The following is a 20,384-nucleotide window of genomic DNA, read 5'->3' on the forward strand; positions in this document are numbered from 1 at the left end:
CAGGATTATAGCATGGTAGAAATCTTCATTTTTTGGTTTTAACTATTTAAGGACAAAACAAAACTTAGTTTCAAAAGAGAAACACATTCCAAGGCATCCTAGACTGAGAGAAAATGTTATTCCATGTTTTAAGATCTACATGAATACTGAGGTTAATTAATTTATTCCACATGACCTGGCTCTGAGATCAGTTAATTGGGCTGGATATATTGCAGCGTCCACTTTGAGAGAGATTATCAACTCTGTGCCCATTACAGTCTTTAACCTTTTGCCCTTTCATCCACAAAGTCTCCATTTGACTCACATGTTAAACACAAATCTAATCAGTCTTTCTACTAACATTATTAATTTTAATTTTTTCTGTGTGATGAGCTGAAGTGGAATGGTGTTTGTTCACACAGCCATGAACTCCACTTTATTTTCCAGCCTTGCTTTGGTATTGCTGGAGCAGGTTATTTTGAAAATGCTGCCCTGGCAGCTGCTTAGTCTGAAGTCTTCCACTGAAAATCTGGATCAAAGCATTTACCTATGTCCATGTTAATTCATAGCCATTCATTTTGGAATCTTTTTGCTACTCTTCCTATATTGAAAAGTCAGACCTCAGTTTTTCAGACATTCAGCACGAAATCTGTGCTGATCTGTTTGGCAGAGCTCATGGTTTGAATGTGCCTCATCATATTTGGCTTTTTCCTCAAAGTTCCAGTTCCCATAGTCATGGGATTACATTAGAAACTTCAGGAGGAAAAACAAAAAAGTAATCTAGACCTCACGGCTGTACGGGAAAACTTAAAAATTGTGACTTGAATTCACTCTAAAGGCTCAGATACCAAAGGGAAAGAGCACAGTGTAGTAAACTTGTAAGGAATTTCCTATGTGGAAAAGGAAGATTGACCCATTAGTGATCCTTTCTATCCAGTGCTAGGTGTCGAGATGTTGTGTTTACAAATTAATCCACATAATGCAGCCACAAATCTGCTAAACTTTCTGTGCAGGGACTGCTGCTTTTTGGCATGACTTGTCTCTGCCTAACTGGCCCTTGATGCCTTTTAGAGCTTTCCACTGTAAAAGCAACAATAGGTTCCAAATGCAAATACTTTATTCAGGGTGGTAGCACAAATGCAAAGAGAGGAAAGGGAGTTTTCTAAACTTTGCCTGGCAGACCTCAACTTCCAACCCATGGCCATGGTGAAGGCTCCAGAAGAGAGTAAAAGTTACAGAAATGCAAGTGGAAAAACACTTCTATGGTGTTTTGGAAAAATAATAGTCAACGTAGCCAAACCCAGTTTCCTGTGGAGAACAGGCTATGTCGGAGAAGTCGCCCCTCACTGTGCTGGGGACCTGGCAGCTCTGCTCCACAGGATCACAGAATGGGTTAGCTTGGAAAAGACCTCTGGGGCCATTGAGTCCATGACCAAACACCACGGTGTCACCCAGGCCATGGCAGTGAGTGCCACATCCAGCCTTTCCTTAGACATGCCCAGGGATGGTGACTCCAGCACCTGCGTGGGAGCTCATTCCAACGTCTGATCACCCTTTCTGTGAAGGAATTCTTCTTAATATCCATCCGAAACATCCCCTGGCAGCTCAAGACTATGTCCTCTTGCCCTGTCACTGGGAAAAGAGACCACCTTGGCCACAACCTCCTCTCAGGGAGCTGGATGGAGTGACAATGTCCCCTGCTTTCGTCCAGGCTGAGCCCCTTTCCCAGCTCCCTCAGCCTCTCCTGGCGCTTCAGACCCTTCCCCAGCTCCATTCCCTCCTCTGGACTCGCTCCAGCCCCTCATGGCCTGTCGAATGGAGGTGCCCAGAGCAGGTCCCGGCATCCGGGCTGGCCGAGGCACCGGGAACGGGCTGGGGCGGCCGGGCCCGCTGCGGTCCCGCCCCGCCACAGGCAGGCCCCGGCACGGGCTGCGACTGCGGGGCCGCTCCAGCCTTGCCCTGTTCCCAGCCCTCAGCAAGGACGCCTCCCGCCCCGGGGCTCCGCTGCGGCTCTCCCGTCCTTTCCCCCGGGGCGGGCAGCGTGGGCGGCGGCGGTATCGCTCCCAGGGCACGCAGCGCAGAGCGGGTCTCGAACCCGGGTCCCCGGCGGCGGGGAGCGGGTCAGGAGCGGCCGCGACGCCCCGCGCGGTGCATTGTGGGTGCCGCACTGATTTATGCGGGGCCGCGGAGCGCGCCGGGAGCGGCGGGAGGCGGTGGCGAGCGGGGCCGGGAGCGGCGGGACCGCGGCGGCGATCGCGGCTCTCCGGGCGTGCAGCGCTTCTGCCGCCCCCTGAGGCCGTGGCGGCACCGCCGGGCGGCCGGCACCACCCACCCGGCCTCAGCCGACCCCGCGCCGGCCACCACGGACGTGGAGGCGGCGGGCGGAGCCGGGCCCGGCCCGAGGGGACCGTCCCGGCGCGGCGGAGCCGCCGCCGCTCCGTAGGGGCCGGAGCCAGGCCGAGCTCGCCGGGGCCTCCGCGGCCGCGCTCGCTCCGCAGGGGCTGCGCGGGGCCCGGGCCGGCCGCGCCGCTGGGGCCTCCGGCGGGGAGCGAGCGAGGCGAGCAGCGAGGCCCGGCCCGGTGCTCTCCCTCCGGCGAGAGCCCCGCGTTCTCCGCCCGCAGCTTTGTTCGCCGGGCTCTGCGCAGGGACCGGGCCGGTGCCCACGGAGTTGCCGGTCCTTTCTTTGCCCGCTCTCGGGTGCGGAGCATCGTCTGCGGGACTGGTGCGGAGAAAACAACAGGTCTCGCTCCGTGCTCGCCTTCCAAAGCGACGCCCGCGCCTTGCTCTTGGGATTATAAATGTTTGAACTAAGACGCAGGGAACTGGAAGGAGAGCTTCCCGTTGGAATTAATAGAAGAGAAAAGAAGGGAGGCTTTTCCAAATCCTCTACAAGAAAGCTCATGCTGTTTTCCCCTGCTGTCCGTACTCTGTTTAATAATGCGATTGTGACCTGAGTGGAATTTATGAGCGATGAACTGTTGAAGCTTGTTGCATCTCTGCATCGGACGACTTTGGGGTTTTTTTCGGTCAGCACATGATTCCTCTATCCCAGCTGTTGCAGGACCTATGGGCCAGTAATAGAGGGATGGGGAGCTGAGACAGTTTATTTTCACATTCTTCTGTGCCGGGGACTTGGCGAGTTAGCTCAAGCTGCTGCATTTTACTGGATCTGCTCTTTCCTCGGCAGGTTTATTATTATTTTTTTTTCATGTATTTCGATTAAACAGTCGTTGGACTGGATCTGGATGGGTGCTTTGCGATCCAAAGGTTTTGGGGGATAACAGAAAACTGCTAAAACAGAGAAGAGTTGGTGCTGCAGGAAACCTGGGGCCTGTTTTCCAAGCCTTTTCGTTTTATTGAGCAAGGTAAATAACGTAGTGGTGAGAATTCAGGGCTTATCCTAATCATGCATGAAAATGTTACAAAGCACTTGAGGTTGTTCCAAGTCTTTAAAAGCATGGAGAGGACCCACTGTAAGGCTAAGAATGAGCTATTCTTTCAAAATTTCCAGATGTGAGTGTGAAATTTAAGGCTGAGAAAAAAGTTTGTGGTACCTGAGAGGTTTGGGGAGCTACTTCTCCTGATTTTGCCTTGCATTCTTCTAGGTTTGTGTTTTTGAGAGAGGTTGCCTGAACAGCTTTGTTGTTGGTTCAGTATTCAGTGATTATACGAGTGAGTTTTTTCCATGGTTTTTAAATCTTCAATGCCTGAGCTCTGGTGGGGATCTGTGAGGGTCTCTCAAAGGTGCTCCCAGTTTAGTGTGCTCACTTCCAGTAGTGCAGTGCTCCCATTTGCATTGTTAACCAAATCCATCCTCTGCCTTTAATTACTTTTTGCTTACCTTTACTTTTGCTGTCCCCATTGACAGCTGCTACTGCTTCATAATGAATTTTTTGCTTTTTATCTTCCTTTACATGTTTTTATCTCCTGAATTGGACTGTTTGGACTTACCACTCATTTAGCATACATCACTTTCACCACCATAAAACTTTTACAGCCAACACAAGCTCAAAGCACTGTTGTAGATACAATCTTTGTGCGTTTGAAGCAGTGGAAGAAGCAGATAATGTTTCCCAAAATGTGCAGTGTAATCATTTGCTGGGTGAAGTGTGTAATTTTTCGTGTCAGGCTGCATGCCTTATCTTTGTTTTTTTTTTTTTAAAGATCTCAGCAGCAGTTTACTCCTCACAAAAACATAAATCCATTAAAATGAAGTTGCAGTTTGAGACGCAGCCTGCAAAAATCTGGTTTTGCAAGAAGTCACAAGATTCTCATTATGAAGCAAAGCCTTGATTAAGTTGACTGTACCTTTTCTCCACTCTTAATGAAATAGTGGCAAACACCGAGGTGCTGGCAGCCTTTGCTGATGCTATCGTGGGGAGAGCTAAGTGGATATTACGGGCAGCACTCAAAGTTCCTGTTTAGATCCGTTTGACCGAGATTTGTGGCCTTTGTTGTGTCTCTTTTTGTTTCAAGATGATGTGTGAGGTGATGCCAACCATCAGCGAGGCCGAGATTCCCGCCGGGGGAAATGGAGGCCACGGTTCAGGTTCCCCGCTGCAGTCGGATGCAGATTCCCACTTCGAGCAGTTAATGGTGTCCATGCTGGAGGAGAGGGATCGCCTGCTGGAAACGCTCCGCGAAACTCAGGAGACGCTCGCCCTCACCCAGGGCAAGCTGCATGAGGTTGGCCATGAGAGGGATTCCTTGCAGAGGCAGCTCAATACTGCACTTCCACAGGTATGAGCGTTTGGGAAGGGCTTTGTCAATGATTTTTGTATTCTTTGTTGGCTTTTTGTATGTTTGATTTACTGAAGAGTCAAGTTGTCTCAGGGAAAGATGAATCTGTCCTGAAGGATCTTTTGGTGCTTGCTCACTTTGAGAAAGGTGCAGAGGCAAGGAAAGCAGGGAAGAGCAGCCCTTTCCCTCCAGTCTGCTTTCCCAGTTTCTGGAATTTCCTTAGCTTGGCATAAATGTGGAATGGTATCTGCATCCTTTTGTGTAATAGAACTTGATGGACTTTTTTCTGCAACTAGTACTTTTTAATTGCTATTTCTTAATTGCCTGATTCATTCATGTACTTAAGAATTAATACCTGGTCTAGTGGGAGGTGTCCTTGCCACTAGAAACCACTTGGAACTGGTCTTTGAGTTTCCTCCCAACCCAAACCATTCTGGGATTCTGTGAATTCCATACCGACCATTCTGACTCCATTAAAGACTTTGATTTAAAGCCTTGAAGACTGCCTGTGAATGCATGCTGAGTTGTCATGGCAATATAGAAGTCTGAGTGTGTTGTTTAACCTATTTAGTTATTTTTGAAAAGTGTGGATTTGGTTTTTTGAGGCTTTTTTTTGGTCGTGCTAGGAGTTCCTAATTAGTGCCTTGTGGAGAATGCACGTGGCCTGCAGTGCTGGTTTGTTACGTAAGGAGCATAGTTAGGAAAGGTGATTGGTGTCTGCAGAACTCGTTGGGTTTTATCCATTCCAGTTAAAAATAATACAACTGGACTTTGAACATGTTGAGAAGCATTTGGTTGTAGGCAAAGCAGGGGCTGCTTTGAGGTGTTGGTTAACTGTTGACAGCCTTGTGCTTTCTGGCATGGTGGTTGCTGTCCCAAGCGTGGCACAATGATGCTGTGACTTTTACAAATGTTCCCATATCCTTGAATATTGTAATTACTGTTTATACCCTTTCAAACAGTGGTGTTAAATCCTCCTGTTTCACTGCTCTCATTACAGTGTAATCACTGTATGACTCTCGGTATGGTAATTGGTGCTGGTAATTACTGAGGGGTGGAAATGAAAATGTTACATGTGTTAATCTGGTTCTGTTACAATGATGAAAATCAGAAAGGAGAAGTTTCCAACCTTTGCTGCTGCCCGTGTTAAATCGTGTGCTGGAGGCAAACATCATTCTTTGGTTTTTTGTTGTAATAATTGTAGCTTCTCATCCTCTGTGTCAGGTCTGCTACATTAATGGAGGCCATTAACCACTTGCATGACCTGCAGACTGCTAGACCTGAGTTTGTGGCTGAGCAGAATTGTGTCAGCTCTCAACTCTGCTGTTCCCCTTTTGCCTTTTCAGTTCTCAGCTTTCCTTCCTAAATCTAGTAGGCTACTTGCATGTAACCATCACTTTCTGAACATTTATGGAAAATTAGTAAACACTTCCCCTTTTCAAGAATGCTATAATTGCATGGTTTCTTGTGAAATCTTTTGGAAAAGCAAGTCAGTTGAGGAAGAAATTTTACTGCTATTTTATGTAAACGTACATCAGTGTATGGATTTTTGTAGTCTGCTGTTGGAAAATACTCTTTTCATCCTGTGGAACTCTGCTGCTTTTGTCCCCAGTAGTGCTTAGCTCAAATGATGGTGGTGCTTTCAAAAATCAGAAATATTTTCATTATTGCTGCTGCATAGAAATAACTTCTGTATTGGGCAGTTTTTGTTGTTGTTATGGTAGAGTCAGTTACTTCATGGCTGCAAGTTTTTGATGAGGGGAAACAATTTTTTAATTCTAATATGTGTTCACTGTCAAAACTCTGTAGTGACGAATATTTGAAACTATTCAAACTTTTTTGTTAATTATTTCAAGCTAAGCATTCTTTTGAACTACTGCCTCAAATGCTCTGTTGTTAAGCTGTGAATTTCAAGGAGGGTAAAGTCTTTAAATTTAATAAAATAACAGCTGTGTTGTATTTTTTTCAGCAAAGAATGGATAGTAGTGTAGATTTAAATTTTTTTTTTGTCATAGTAGTTCTTTTCAGTTTAGTGGACCTGCAAGGTCAATTGAACTAATTGCACAAAGACCTGTGTAATTTCATTAATTGCTAAATCACTCTGTAACCAAAGTATTATTTCCTTCTCAGACTTGGATTGTTACAAGTCTTTGTAGTTGATTTTAGACTACTTTATCTTAACAGGTATTGGATTGAATTGTTTCTATGTGTACTTCTCCTGTTTTAGATCTTTAGCTGAACCAGCCAGTTTTAGACTGTTCTGATGACTGATGGCAAGTCCTGGTCTAAAAGCAGGAATGCCAGATTGATTTCTTCTGTACCAAAATGCCTCTTCTGGTTTTGCTATGAAGGCAGTCAATTTCTGATGGCATCCCTGTGCTTAATTCCTTACATTCACTGAGTTTTCTCTGTGTAAGAAAGAAGCTCACACTGGTATATAAAATACACCATATATATATTTCAAAAGTAACTAACGGTGGATGTGATCAGTTTCCAAATGGCGGTATTTTCAAAATCAGGATTTGCACCTCTGAGATTCTAAAAGTAAATGCAGTTTTTTCCTGCAGCAGTGATGCACATTTCATGGTCACATTTCTTAGCTGGGAATTCAAGGCATCAAGGTTCTAGCTCCATAAACCTGGGACAATTATTTGGTTAAAAGCAACTTTTGTGGATGTCTAATTCACTGAGAGGAGTGTATTTAATCTTATATAGATGTGCTTTGTCTGTTACATTTACTTAAAGTAAATACTTAAGTAATTTACTTAAAGGTGACTTTTTCTGGGTTTTTAGTGTGGACAGCTGGAAGTGAAATACATCACCACTGCCTTGATAAAATAACTGGATTCTTGGCAATGCTCTTTGTTTTCTGGGAGTTTCCTCTATTACAGATTACCCTACTCAAACTGTACTCTGACCTTGGAAAACGAACTTGAGGAAATCAAAGTGCTGTGCTAGAACTTAATTTTATGCTTTCTAGAATTTTTCACAGAAAAAAAAAAAAAGAACATTAACTTTTTACTTTAAGAGCTTTATAACATAAACACATTGTTGTAATTCTAATGATGGTCTTAGTGATTTGATTATGCCCTTTATGTGCCTTTTAGAGTGCATTCTACAGAATTCAAGATTTTTGTGCTTCAAATTCCTAAGTTAATCTGTAAAACTGTATTTGAAGGTTAAATTTTGGACCTAAGGTAGATGAGGCCCAAGTTACTTCACTTCTTGCTATTAAAGTGTTGCAGGCCAGGGTTCATTTTGCTGATAGAATTTCACTTAGATGTTTTCTAAAACATGATGCTTGTTTTGGATGGTGAAGACCAGAGTTTAATCTCCAGTGACTCTGGTGCTTATCACAAACAAAAGTACAGTCAGTGAATTCACAGCAGTTGTTATCAGGATGAAAATTTTAATATGTATGTTAATTTTATAAGCTAATAAATACAATACAAATATGAGGCAACACATATTAAGATCCATCTTAATCTTGCACCTCTGATCTTTTGGCCTTAAATTTATCATGCCTCATTTTTTTCTCTACAAGGTAAGCAAAATAATAGGTTAAAGTAAAAGTTGCTTTCTACCAAATTTATCATGCCTCATTTTTTTCTCTACAAGGTAAGCAAAATAGTAGGTTAAAGTAAAAGTTGCTTTCTACCCATTGTCAATATTTTATCACTACTTCACCCTTCAGTTAAAAATGGTGTGTGTCTGTTCATATTTCTATTCAGTGAAGTTCAGGTATGTCCCTGTACAGTGATGTTCCTTAGACAATCTCAGAAATACTCAATGCCTCACCTGTAAGAAATAACAAAACACTTGGCCCAAAGACTGCCCTGGCATTGTCTGGAAGGGATGGACTTAAGGATTTCATTGCTATTTTATGAATAGTGGTATTTGGATTTCCTCCAGACAAGTTTTGAGTAATACAGGATGTCGTAGATGTAGAAATGAGGCTTTGAATTGTACCTAATAAGAAGAACACAGTGGCAGAACACACAAAGACCTGGCCAGACTCTGCAGCAGCTGAAATTTCCTCAGCACTTCCGTGCAGCTCCATTTGCAGCATTCCCAGATGTTCAGCCCTGAGGTGCCATGGCTTGCACTTCTTACTCTGGCAGCAGCTGCTGCTGACTTCTGAGTAACAGCCATTAATGTCAGAGAGTGCCCAGGAATGCTGAAGTGCCATAGGCTTTCACATGGATGTCAGGGCAGGCACATCCTCCATTGATCCCACCCAGTTCTGACAGCAGAGATGAACAGGACTCTTCCTGTTGCATTTTCAGACATCTGTGTTGAGTTTCAGTTGCTAAATTGTACTTGGCTCTTAGTAAATTACTGAACTGATTTGGCTTTACACTAGTTTGTCAGATGGAGATAGGAGTTAACATTCAGAATTCTTCACTGATTATCAATAAATCTCAGCTTCCCTAGCATTTCTTTGTTTTCAAGACATAGAAACAGATACCTTTTGCTCCAAACCTTCAAAGTATGAATTTGTCTGAAATAATGCCCTGTGTTTGGGCAAAAAGGAGTAGCTCCACTTAAATGGTGCAGAGGAATATATTGAGCACTGAGTCTCCAGCACTGGTTCTGTGTTCTTGGTTTCTCATGTGGATATGTTTGGGTTTGTTTATTGAAACATCCTACCCCTGCCCAGCAGACGTCTGTTTGCCTATTGTTAGCAACTTGCTGTTTGTACTGTGCTTTTAATTTAGGTTTGCTTGATTATAAATAAACCATTTAGCTAGATTAAATTTGGAATTCATTTTGGGTTTCCTTGTATTTGAGGGTGAATTTGACTACTGTTAAGTTTGGGGTGAAATTTCCTGCTGTGTTACTGCTGAGTGGTGTCCCATTCCTATCTCTCCCCTTAACAACAAGATTTGGTGAAGTCCAGAACTATTGTTTTTATTTCCCTTAGTTTATTTGTAGAAAGAATGTTTTGGTGACTGCACAGAAATGCTTTTCATTTGTTTTGGTAGTGGATGAGGCCCTGAAACAGGAGCTAGTGCTTTTTCCCTACTCTTGTGCTACTGTGGACAGAAGATGTCTGTCAGTGGGTTTATTAATGCTTGGCATGCTCTAGTCCAACCTGCAGCCTAAAAACAGACTGGGTATGAGGTGGAAAGAACTATAATCAAAACAAAGTATTTAAAATATATATTTAGAACCAGGTGAACATCACATGTATATCCTCATCAGTTGCCTGTAGCCTCTGGTGCAAGAGGTAGTGTCTTTTGGTATTTAGAGAATTCTTCCTCTGTTACCTTTTATTTTTTTCCTCTGTTCTTTTATGAGAGTAACTAAAAAGTGCTTTGAAGATGTTTAGTTGCAAGACTTGAAGATTCAATGTTGCTACATAATTGCAATACCAGAAAAAAAAAATCCCTTTTTCTTTTTTTTTTTTTAAGATAAATATGAATTAAGAACACAGTTCCCTACTCCCTTCCAAATTCTTAGGGTTTTAATGTCCACTAGCCTAAGACTTGGTTTCATCTTTTCTGTAATATATTTAGGAGAGTTGAATGTTGGTTTTATTCACTGTAGGTTTTGATCATGGAATTAGGAGGACACATTGTATTTTAATATATGCAGACCCCTTACAGTTAAAAGTGTTGTCAGAGATCTTGAATTTTTGGAAAGAACGTTTTAAGTGCCCATTAGTAATTGTTTTTCCCTCTCCCTGTGTTACCATTGCATCTCGTAACTGCATGAATGTGCTTCACAGTTGAATTTGGGGATTTATTTTTTAGTTTTCCATTTTTAAAGGAATATGACAGAGGTCTTTGTGTAAGCTGCTTGTGGCAATTTAGGCAGCTTAAGTCACTTAAAGTCTGTAAAGCTGACTGGTATCTGTTGACATATATTAGAAAATACTATAATCTCTTGTGTATATACATCTCAAGCTATAAATACTGAGAAGAGATAAATTTGTGTTGTGTGTGTCAGGTAATCTGGATGCTCATAACTTTCCAAGTGTCTTTTTCTAATAATCCTGCCTGTGAGTTCCCCAAGTGTAAATGTAATGCAATTCCTGCCAGGAAAAATGTTTTCACATTCTCTGGACTGAAAGAAAAATTATTATTTTGCTACTGAACTGAGTGAGTTTTTTATTCAACTTGACTTTTTCACATAGGCACAGGGAAATCATGTTTCCACATTTTGGAAACTCCAGATGATTGTGTAGGGATCCATATCTGTAGGTCACTTGAGGAGATTGTTCTGGGAGTTTGGATATTTAGAATTGGAGGGGTGTGATTACAAGTCCAAGTTAATGCTCACTTCCATTGTGATGTGTTGTTTTCCTCTAAGCTGATGTGAGTAGTTGTTCCCTTGGTTTTTTGCCCGTGACCTTTATCTGTTTCAGACTTGCCCTTTGGTTTCACATGGAATCAGCTCCTTTCCTTCTGATCAGCCTGGCAGGGCTCTGTGGCCTGCTCCTGCAGTGGCTGGGGCTGCTGCATTTTTCAAAAGAGAAGCTTTGTTGCTTAATCTCCTCTTTTGCTGTTCCACAGTGGCCTTGAACTTTGCTCATGTGTTTATGCTTCTGTCCACTGAGGATATGGTTTTTGGGGATGGTGATGCAGGTCTTAACAGCAATATAATTTTGGTTGGATCTGAAATGTGCCATGGCTGTTGATGGATACATATGAATTCCTGTAATTCATCTCTCTTCTGGTTATGTTTGCAGAAAGATAAATACCTAGAATTAGTCTTTTGTTTTACAAATTCTGTGAAGTGCACCAAAGTTCAAGTCCAGGCTGGATGGAGCTCTGGGCTGGTCTGGTGGAAGGTGTCCCTGCCCATGGCAGAGGTGAACTTTAAGGTCCCTTCCAACCCAAACCATTCTAGGATTCTGTGATTCCTTAATGAAAATGTCCTTACGTGAGCAGTATTGTGCATAATCAGATAGCTTCAGGACAGATTTTAAACAAGGACTTGTTTAAAGGGCTGCTTGGAAAAAAGCTTGAAAAATTTGATTTGTGACCTTTTGAGTTTTGTTAAGGAGAAAAAAGAACTTCTTTTTAGAAAGTAAGCATTTTTTTCTTTGTTGTCATAGGAAAATGGGCAGCTCCTGATTTTGTTTTTAAATCTAATTAACATTTTTTTTTTTTCCTCTCTGTAGAGCAGTAATCTCTCTTTGGGCATGGTCTGAGTAATGGTGTGTTTTTCTTCTATTACTAGTACAAAGTAGAGTTGGGTATCCAATTGTAGAGAAATATTCTGAAGCACAGTGCTTGGTTTTTTCTCATCCTACCTCTTACATAAATGCATATAAAATTTGGTTCTATACATTTAAAACATTGTTTTTGGAGGTGTATTTACCTTTTATATAGAATGGCAGGGTAGATTATGTGGTAAAAATGAGTAAAGCATGGAGATTGTTAAACACTGTACTGTTGAGAGAAATGAGATTTTCTTTTCCTACTTCAAATTTACAGAACAGTGCACAGTATAAGGATTTAATTATATAATCCCATGGAGCTGAGTAATTTGCATAGTTAAAAAAGCCAAACAAAACAAAGCCACCTTAAGATGTGCAGTTTAAACAAAGAATTTCTGTGTTGGCCTGTACAGAGTTGAGACTGGCTTGATGTATGGTTGAAAGATCTGTGAATGTTCTTGTGAAGAAACTGCCTTGATGAAGTCTATTGATCATTGTCTTCAATACTGACAGTGTCCACTGCTGAGAAATTTGGTTTATTTTGAATTACTTCAAAAGGAATTTTGGCCACCAAAAAGCTAAACAAACATTCTTCAATGTGGAGAGGGCTCATTCAATAATGAGGATCATAAATTCCTGGTTTTTTATTGGTGCTATATCCATGGTTATCTCCATAAATAGTGACCACTTTTATTAAGCTAGTTCTGAATTTCCAAGCACAGTGATGAAAAGGGAGGGAGAGATCTCAAAGTGAAATTGCTCATTTGCCTTACAGAATGTTTGATATGAAAGTTTTTTCACTGTGCAGCCTCAAATTGCCTTAAAAAAACAAAATTGGGCATAAAGGGAGTTTTGTACACATCTGAAGGGACTGCCAGGGTTTAAACTGTGGATTTGTGGGTCTGAGTTGTGGATTCTCAATTGTCCTATGTGAGCCTGTCACAATTATTTAGCAATATATACTTTGCCAGTAGAATGTTGGGGTCAAAACTCATTTTCTTTGCATTCCTATCTGTAATTGGGAAACCTGTGAGCTAAACATGCTGGGAGTCATGGGACTCTGTCAACCTTGCTGAACTAATAGTACCAGAGCTAAATTCTGTTATTTGCTGTGCTTTTCACAGTAGCTTGTGCTTGTGGATTTGCTGTTCCCAGTGGGAAGCTGGACTCTGTAATTTTATATTCTTAAAGGCTCTCTTGTGTAGGGTATTTGAAGTCCTGGATGCATCTCATGCTTGAACCTCTTGCTTCTACTGGGATTTAAGGCATGGGCTGCTTTGGAAACCCAGCAGTAAAAGAAACTTCTGATCCAAATGAAACATTTAATGAACAGGATTCTCATGTTTGGAGTTCCTCAGTTAATCTAATTTGGACGTAAGGAATGGTGTTGCACTCAGGAGACCCAGGGCTGGAAGAGCAGAGCCCGTGTGGAGGGTGATATTGGATGTGTGGGTGGATCTGGTTGGGCTCTCCACATGTTTCTGCTTGTGTGAGGTGAACTCCCTTCAAAGCTCTCTATTTTCTGTACTACATTTGGGGGAATGACTAAAAGTTTGGTTTAGATAATTTCAGGGATGCCCTGGGATACCACTGTGTATCTTTTTGTTATTCTTAAGTAATCATACAGCATGATCACCTTTTTGTAGTTCATGGGAAAGAGCTTGGAAAGTCTTAACATTCTTCTAACCTTATGTTAAAGAGCACCAGGCAGGTGCATCCAGTAATTTATTTTCTAAAACAGGCTGCTTGAGTTTTCAGAATGTCTTTGCAGGGTGTGGTTCCACACCATTATCTTCCAAAAGCTGAGTCTTTGTCTCAAGAAATCTGGAATTACTTTGCTTCATGTAAAATGGAAATGGAACAGCTTTTTAGGGTTTTAGCTGTCCTTTTCCCCTCCCAGGGTCTCTTTTATGCTGATACTGACATTGGTGTAACTCTGACCCCGTTGGAGCTGCAGTTTGTGGAGACTGCATAACCCTCTCCTGAATTCTGTACAATGGTTGTAAAAGATTAAGTCCTGGGAAGCAGAGGAGGAGAAACGGGCCAAGCATTTCTTTGTCTCAGTGGAGTAGGAGGCTGCAGGGCTTCCCTGTTGCATCATCTTTCCCTTGTTTTAGTCCAGTGTGGAACAGGAGCTTCACAGGTTCCCCACCAACCCCTCTTTCACTTCAGCATTTGGTAGTGGTAACACCATACTGACAGCCTGCCCCTGTCTTTTATTCATTTATTTATTTTTCAATTATTTACGATTTATTGATTGATTGGTTTTTTAAAAAAAAATATTTATTCTCTGCATTATAGCCTTGATCATCTCCCTGGTTTCCTTCTACTGACTGCGTTCAGGTATCAAGTTTAGAACTGTTCATTATGGATTTTTTTTTTGTTTGTGGCAGACTCAAGAATGACTTTGAACTTTAAATAAAGCTTATCCCCTCCCCCTAAAACAGCCCTTCAATGTTTAATCTATGTTGCTGATTTTTTTCCTCGGCTTTTTTCTGTGTTTAGATAGCAGACGTGTCAGTTGTAGGACCCAGGATTGTGCTTTTTTTGTGTGGACTTTGGAATTGCTTTGTTTTGGAGTATTTGCTAAAATGAAGCAACTTTTCCATGGAATGGTTCAGTATAATTTATTCAGAATATCACAGATTTGGACATATTTAGCTTCAGTTAGCCCAATAAATCCACTCAGCCTGTAAACAGGGGTGATAGAATACAGAGGAGTAGGGAAAAACAAAATGTGAAGAGCTGAAAGTTGAATTTCCTGCTGAAGGCACGTATCTGTCCTCAGTGAGTATTACTTGCTTAAACAAGTTTGAAATTATAAGACTGAAGTGTTCATCACTTGGCAAAAATAATAAATACATATATATATATAATAGGAGAGCAGTGAGGGGGAGGTACGTGCTGCTGCTTGTTTAATGAGGGTGGCTTGGCCAGCCTTATTCAGATATTCCCAAGCATTCCCTCTTAAGAGAGTGTGAAAAATGTACTTTTCAGCTGCTAGCCGCAGAACTAAAGCTGGCAACCAGAGGCCAAGATGAACGATTAGAATAGGGCAGGGCCTCAGCTGTTGCTCAGAGTTTTTGCAAGCAGGAGTATCTTGTCATTGAAATAGTTGTGCATGATAGGTCTTGTCCTGGGTCTGTTTGTAAAAAACTGTGCAGTGTTAGTCATGTAACATGACTAGAATGTAGCATGTAGGGTTAAATAATTTTTAATTCATAAAAGTCATAGAAATTTAATGTTTAATGCCAGCTGAGCTAGAATTGTGCTGTTTCTTGTAAGTGCAGTATGTTTAGAGTATATTTTTCTTGCCCAGGTAAACTTACAATTCAATGTTGTTTACAACTTCAAAGATCTTGCTACAGCTGCTTAGTCTCCAGAATGGGGGTCCTAGGAAAATTACAGAGCTTCTTAACTCTTCTCAGCACATCTTGCAGTTGTTCTACAGTTTGGCATCCCCAAGGAGGATTGCATGCTGTGCTGTCCAGCATGGAATCCCGGGAAATCTTCATTAGCTTTCTGTGAGGAGAGGACAAACTTCGGTGAAATCCCTCTACTCTCATATTAAAGATGGAGACTGCTTTTGGTCCCATACCTTGTCAAACTGGTAATGCAAGATTCTTGCTCTTTAATTAAGTACAAGTGTATTCTCCTTTTGCCATGGTGGGTATGGGTGTGGGTAGGTTTCTTCACTAACATGGACTCCAAAAATGGAGATGCCTAAAGCTACACCTAAGAAGTTGTGCTGCTGCTTTACTGTATTAGTTCCTCATCAAAATAGACTAGGCTGGGGGTGCAGGAATGTGGTAACTCTGATTGTGAAACCCTCAGAATTCATTGATTCAGTGTGTCACTGAGAGGCTGTTGTTTTTCAGACGCCCCCCAAGTACTGTAGCCTTATTCTGTGTTAAGTTAAGCTGTTATTCTGGAATCTTGGTGGTTGGAGTGGTACAGTATTGGCAAGGATTAGTTTGTTATCAGCTTTTCTCAACAGTTACTGCTCTGCACAAAGTAGCCATCCCAAGTTGCAAAGCCCGTTTTTCAACGATGACTAAAGTTTTCCTGATGCATATTTTAGCTGATTTGGACATTTTTCCAAGGAAAACAAGCTCTGTATGCTTCTGAATGCTTTTGTTCCTTATCTGCCCTTTCAGGGGGCGTATTCCTGTACACTGAGGAGCAGCTAAGGTGGAACTCTTTGCATAGCCACACCACAATGAAGTGATTGGAAGGTTTTCTGCTACTGTTGCATATGAATAGATGCCAAGTTTCATGCACGTCTGAAGGCTGCTTCTGTATTTCCTGTGCTTGCTCTTGTAATGCTTCAGCTTTTGAACTTCCTTACTGAGGAGATCCATGGTGTTGCCTGAATAGAGGCAACATTTCATAAGTATTTTTACAAAGACGAGTGAAGAAAATAGCTTCAAACTGGTATTTCAAGTTAGTGCTCAGTATGTTCTTTTCTTGTTAATCCTCTGTGCATGCTGCTAACTTGCAGGGTTTGCCCTCTCAGTTGAATATTTGGAGAATGCCCTGGGGGGAGAGCCAGGTACTTTGGGAGAGTTTTCACTGGTTGATTTGATACACATCTGTAGCTTTAAAAGGGGTTTAAAAGGCTGGCATAAAAACGGGTTGTGTCTGCTATGGTTAATTGATCATCCCGTGTGATCTGCCCTGCTTTGAACAACCTGTGTTGATATGTTAAGGCTGGTGCAAAGATTAACAAACTATCTGGAGAAATTAGAGATTCTGAATGCTGTGATGATCCCAAGGCTGGTTACTCTACAGAAGATGCAGAACAAACTGCAGGTTATAATAGGAGTGACTGGATGAGGTTTTCTGACTTACTTAAACAACCTCATGTTGTCTTTCCTTATTTTCTCAGACTAGAGAGCAGTTGTAGGGTGCAGCTGGGGTTTGCCCACATCAGCTGCAAACAGGTTTGTAGGGACCATGTGTTGTGTCACATGTGTGACTTGTGCTCCCAGTGGCGGATGGATGCAGCTCTGGCTGTAATGGAGGAGCCTGGAAGGTTGCCCTTGGTCCCTTCAGTGCCAGGCATGGTGTGTGACCAGGGAATGCTGGCTCTCCAGTGCTGCACAAAGATCTGCTTTTGCACCAGGCTTTGCCCTGTCCTTGTGTACATAACAGCACAGTTCTGCTGGGTTTGGGGAAAATGAGATGCAGGAGGCCAGGCAGGGAGGGCTCTGCTTGTCCAGGATGGACAGGCTGCAGTTAATGATTCCAGGGCTCTGAGCACAGGGGTTTGCAGGCTCCCACTCCAGACCTTGCTGCTGTGTGTGATGTCTGAGCAGGGATTCGTGTGGTGACAGGAAAACCCCTCATTCTCAGAGGAGCAAGAGGCTGGATCCAGGTTTGGGCTCCAGTTCTTTTACCCCCTGCACCCCAAACAGGCCATGTCTGGAATGTGTTGGTTGGATCAGGGAAGGGCAGTTACATGGAGCTGATGTGTTTCTAGCTCCCTTTTCCTGCTGCTCCTGCATTCCTTTTGCCAAGCTGCCCAATCCTACCTTTCCTCACTTAGGTTTCCTTGTGCTTCCGGAAGCTCCCAGCACTGAAATCTGGATTTTTGTGCTTTGTAGTTTAAGCTCAGGGAACACTGTGCATAAATTTGGACAACTCACTCAGGATGGTGACTGGAAACTCACTTATTGCCATGGAGACTTGGGCTTGCTGTATAAGCTTTTCCATTTTGCCCTTGGGCACACGTTTGGTACCTGCTGGCTGTGATGAGGAGTCCTTTGGCTCTTGGCTTGTCAGATGCCAGGCAGTGGATTCTGCTTGCAGCTCCAAAGTGGGCTGGGAACAGCCAGAGTTGCATTCTGGAGCAGTAACATTATGCAACTGTAAACACGTTAAAACTTAATTGCCTGTTTAGGACTGAGCAGCGTTAATGACAAAGCCTAGATAGGTCAGTCCAAGGGGGACACTTGAAGGAGACCTGCTAAAAAAAAAAAGGATGGAATGGTAAGAATTGACTCAGGTTTAGTATTGATCGCTGGCTGGCAGCAATATTCACTTGGGTGTTTTCATGCAGTGTTGTAGTTCTTGATAGAGGAAAACAAAACATAGTTTTTTTCAAAGAAAATACAGATTTTTGAGAGTTAACCAAAGGTAGTATTAAACCTTTTCTATATCTCAGTGCCACTAGTTGGAAGGGGAGAATTTTTTTACCAAAAAGAAACCTGAACCTCTGTTTTGGTGCTTGTGTTTTGAGTTATAAAACGTCTTATACATACACAGAAATAGGAAAGGAGGCCAATACACTAATTATGTAATGAGCTTCAGTGTGTTCTCACTCTGGTGGGTAGTTAGCTCCACTTGGAAAAACAGCTACTTTGAGACTGAAAAGCCTTTCAGTGTTCCAAAACACAAGATTTTGTCATATCCATGTTTTAGTATTACTTGAGGTATTCTCTTACACTCCCCTTTAAGTTCTGGGGGTTTTAAGAACAAAAGATAAACTTGTTTCATATAATTAATTATATTAATGTTTGAAATAAGTTTTATGTTTCTAGCTTAGTCATTTCAGCTGCTCAATACTTACTGGAAATTATTTTCATGATGTGAAAAGGAAAATATTTTTCTTTGCACACTCCATGCTTATTTTTCTCTTTCCCATTAGCAAGTGCCAGAGATATGGAAAGGTTGAAAGCAATGTGTTTTACTACATGGAACAAGCAAAGCATAATCTGTGTTGGTGTGTGACTGTGTTTTTTTCCAAGGTTGGATTTAATGGTGAAAACAAGTCAGTTCTCCTCAGTTTTAACTCTCAATATCCTTGAACTGTTTCATAATTTTATAGTTCTGATTCTTAGCCTAAAAAATCCCAAAACAAACCTGTGACTTTATAGGTATGAAAATTTGCTTCCTAGGAACTTCCAAATATATTGGGACTCTTGGTCACTGTGTGCTACTTAAACCCCTTGGATTTAAAGTGAATTGAGTGTGAAATACCCTAGAAAAAAACCTAAAAATTTAAGTTTTCTTTCTTTGTTTGTTTTTTTAACTGTATATTTGCCATTTCCATGCAGTCATCATTTGGAATAATTGTGATTTATATGTAGTACAAACATCATGATGGAAACTTCTCTCAGATCCCATTGGTTTTCACCCCTGATGTCCTGCACTTCCCCCAGTTGTTCTTTTCCTGCTCTCTTCAGATTTGTGAGTGGCATGCTTGATATTCAGTCTGCAAACCAGAATGAGAACAGTAAGCCAAAATATCACTTGCAGATTAAACAGATAAATTCCAATCAATATTTGAGTCAGAGATGTTCCTAAAGATGTAACAGTCACAACTTCATCTTCTATTGCCTGAAGTTACTACTTTACAGCATTTAATAATATTTGATGGATTCAAAATGTTTCTCTTTTTTATTGAATATATTTTCATAATTTGTATAAATTTTCTGGCCATGTGGTTGCTTGTAATTCATGATTATTTGTGCACTTGAGTGATGATGCATTTTCTTGTGGAATAAGGTTTTTTTTGTTTGACCAAATTCCAAACAAATTTAGTTATTTATAGAGCATCCCTAATACACAACTTATATTAACAGACTTTCAGGAATTACCTCTGTTTCTTTCAGGTGTTCCCCTAGGTTAAATACTATCTTCCTGTCATGTAGCATTTATTGGTGTGTGATGTGCTGTCTGTGAGACCTATGAATTATGTTTGTAATGAGCATGAAGGGAACCTGTTCTCTGAAAGCTGGAATGTTCCTGGATTGGGATCTTGGAGTTCCCAAGTGTGTCAGCTCAGCCAGACTTGACAGCTCAGCCCTAATGGATCCAGCTTTTGGAAGGATGTTTATATTGTGGCATCTAAATACTGAAGGTTGAAGGTCAGCTCTGAAGGTTAAGGTAGAAGAAATGCTCTTGCTTTAAAAATCCTGGAGCTTGGGGACAAAAAAAAAAAAAAAAAAAAAAAAACCCAAAAATGAATTACTGAACAAGAACCAACTTACTTGCTCAATGGGACTTTTTGTTGAGAATATTTATTTCTGGCAGTGATGTGTTTGGAATGATTCAGCTGGGTCAGAAAGTTACTTTCTTCAGTAAACATTTCAGTTTAGTGTAGAGTATGGGTGTTTGCCAGAATGTTCTAATCAGCAGGGAGTATTTCCCTGGTAAATTCAGCACTCTCCCACCGATCTGTGTGAGGGCTCTGAAGTGCTCATTGTGAGTTCCATTCTTGTCAGTCCCCAGTGCTGTGTATTTATTATTTTGATGGCAGCCAGAAACTGAGCAGAACTTCATTCTGCTGCTCTCAGTCTTCTCAATTAGAGAAAAGTGACACAGCTTTGTGGACAAGTGGGAAAGTCTCTCAGGATTCTTTCCTTTTTCTTTTAATTCTTTCTGTACATTCATCCAATGCCAAGGAAGAAATTATGAGACAATTGGAATTTTTTTGAGATGATAAAGGTGCAAATAGTTTCTCTGCTTTTGAACTGCTTAAGGAAATCACAAA

At 41.7% G+C, this 20,384-nt stretch overlaps 1 protein-coding gene across 9 annotated transcripts in view; it reads left to right on the top strand.

The window, feature by feature from the left end:
- The first annotated feature begins 2,571 nt into the window (after positions 1-2,571).
- Positions 2,572-20,384, top strand: part of PPFIA1 (PTPRF interacting protein alpha 1) — a 53,484-nt gene continuing 35,671 nt past the window's right edge. For 2 of the 9 annotated variants that reach the window (XM_063158198.1, XM_063158195.1), the window contains exons 1-2: positions 2,572-3,344; positions 4,456-4,719. In XM_063158198.1, the coding sequence (XP_063014268.1) occupies positions 4,456-4,719 (264 nt within the window). In that variant the 5' untranslated portion in view covers positions 2,572-3,344. The remainder of the gene's footprint in view (positions 3,345-4,455; positions 4,720-20,384) is intronic. The other 7 variants (XM_063158194.1, XM_063158196.1, XM_063158199.1 and 4 more) reach the window with 4 other exon arrangements.

Source organism: Melospiza melodia, chromosome 6 (genome assembly GCF_035770615.1).
Source record: "Melospiza melodia melodia isolate bMelMel2 chromosome 6, bMelMel2.pri, whole genome shotgun sequence".
In the NCBI taxonomy this organism is placed as follows: Eukaryota; Metazoa; Chordata; class Aves; order Passeriformes; family Passerellidae; genus Melospiza; species Melospiza melodia.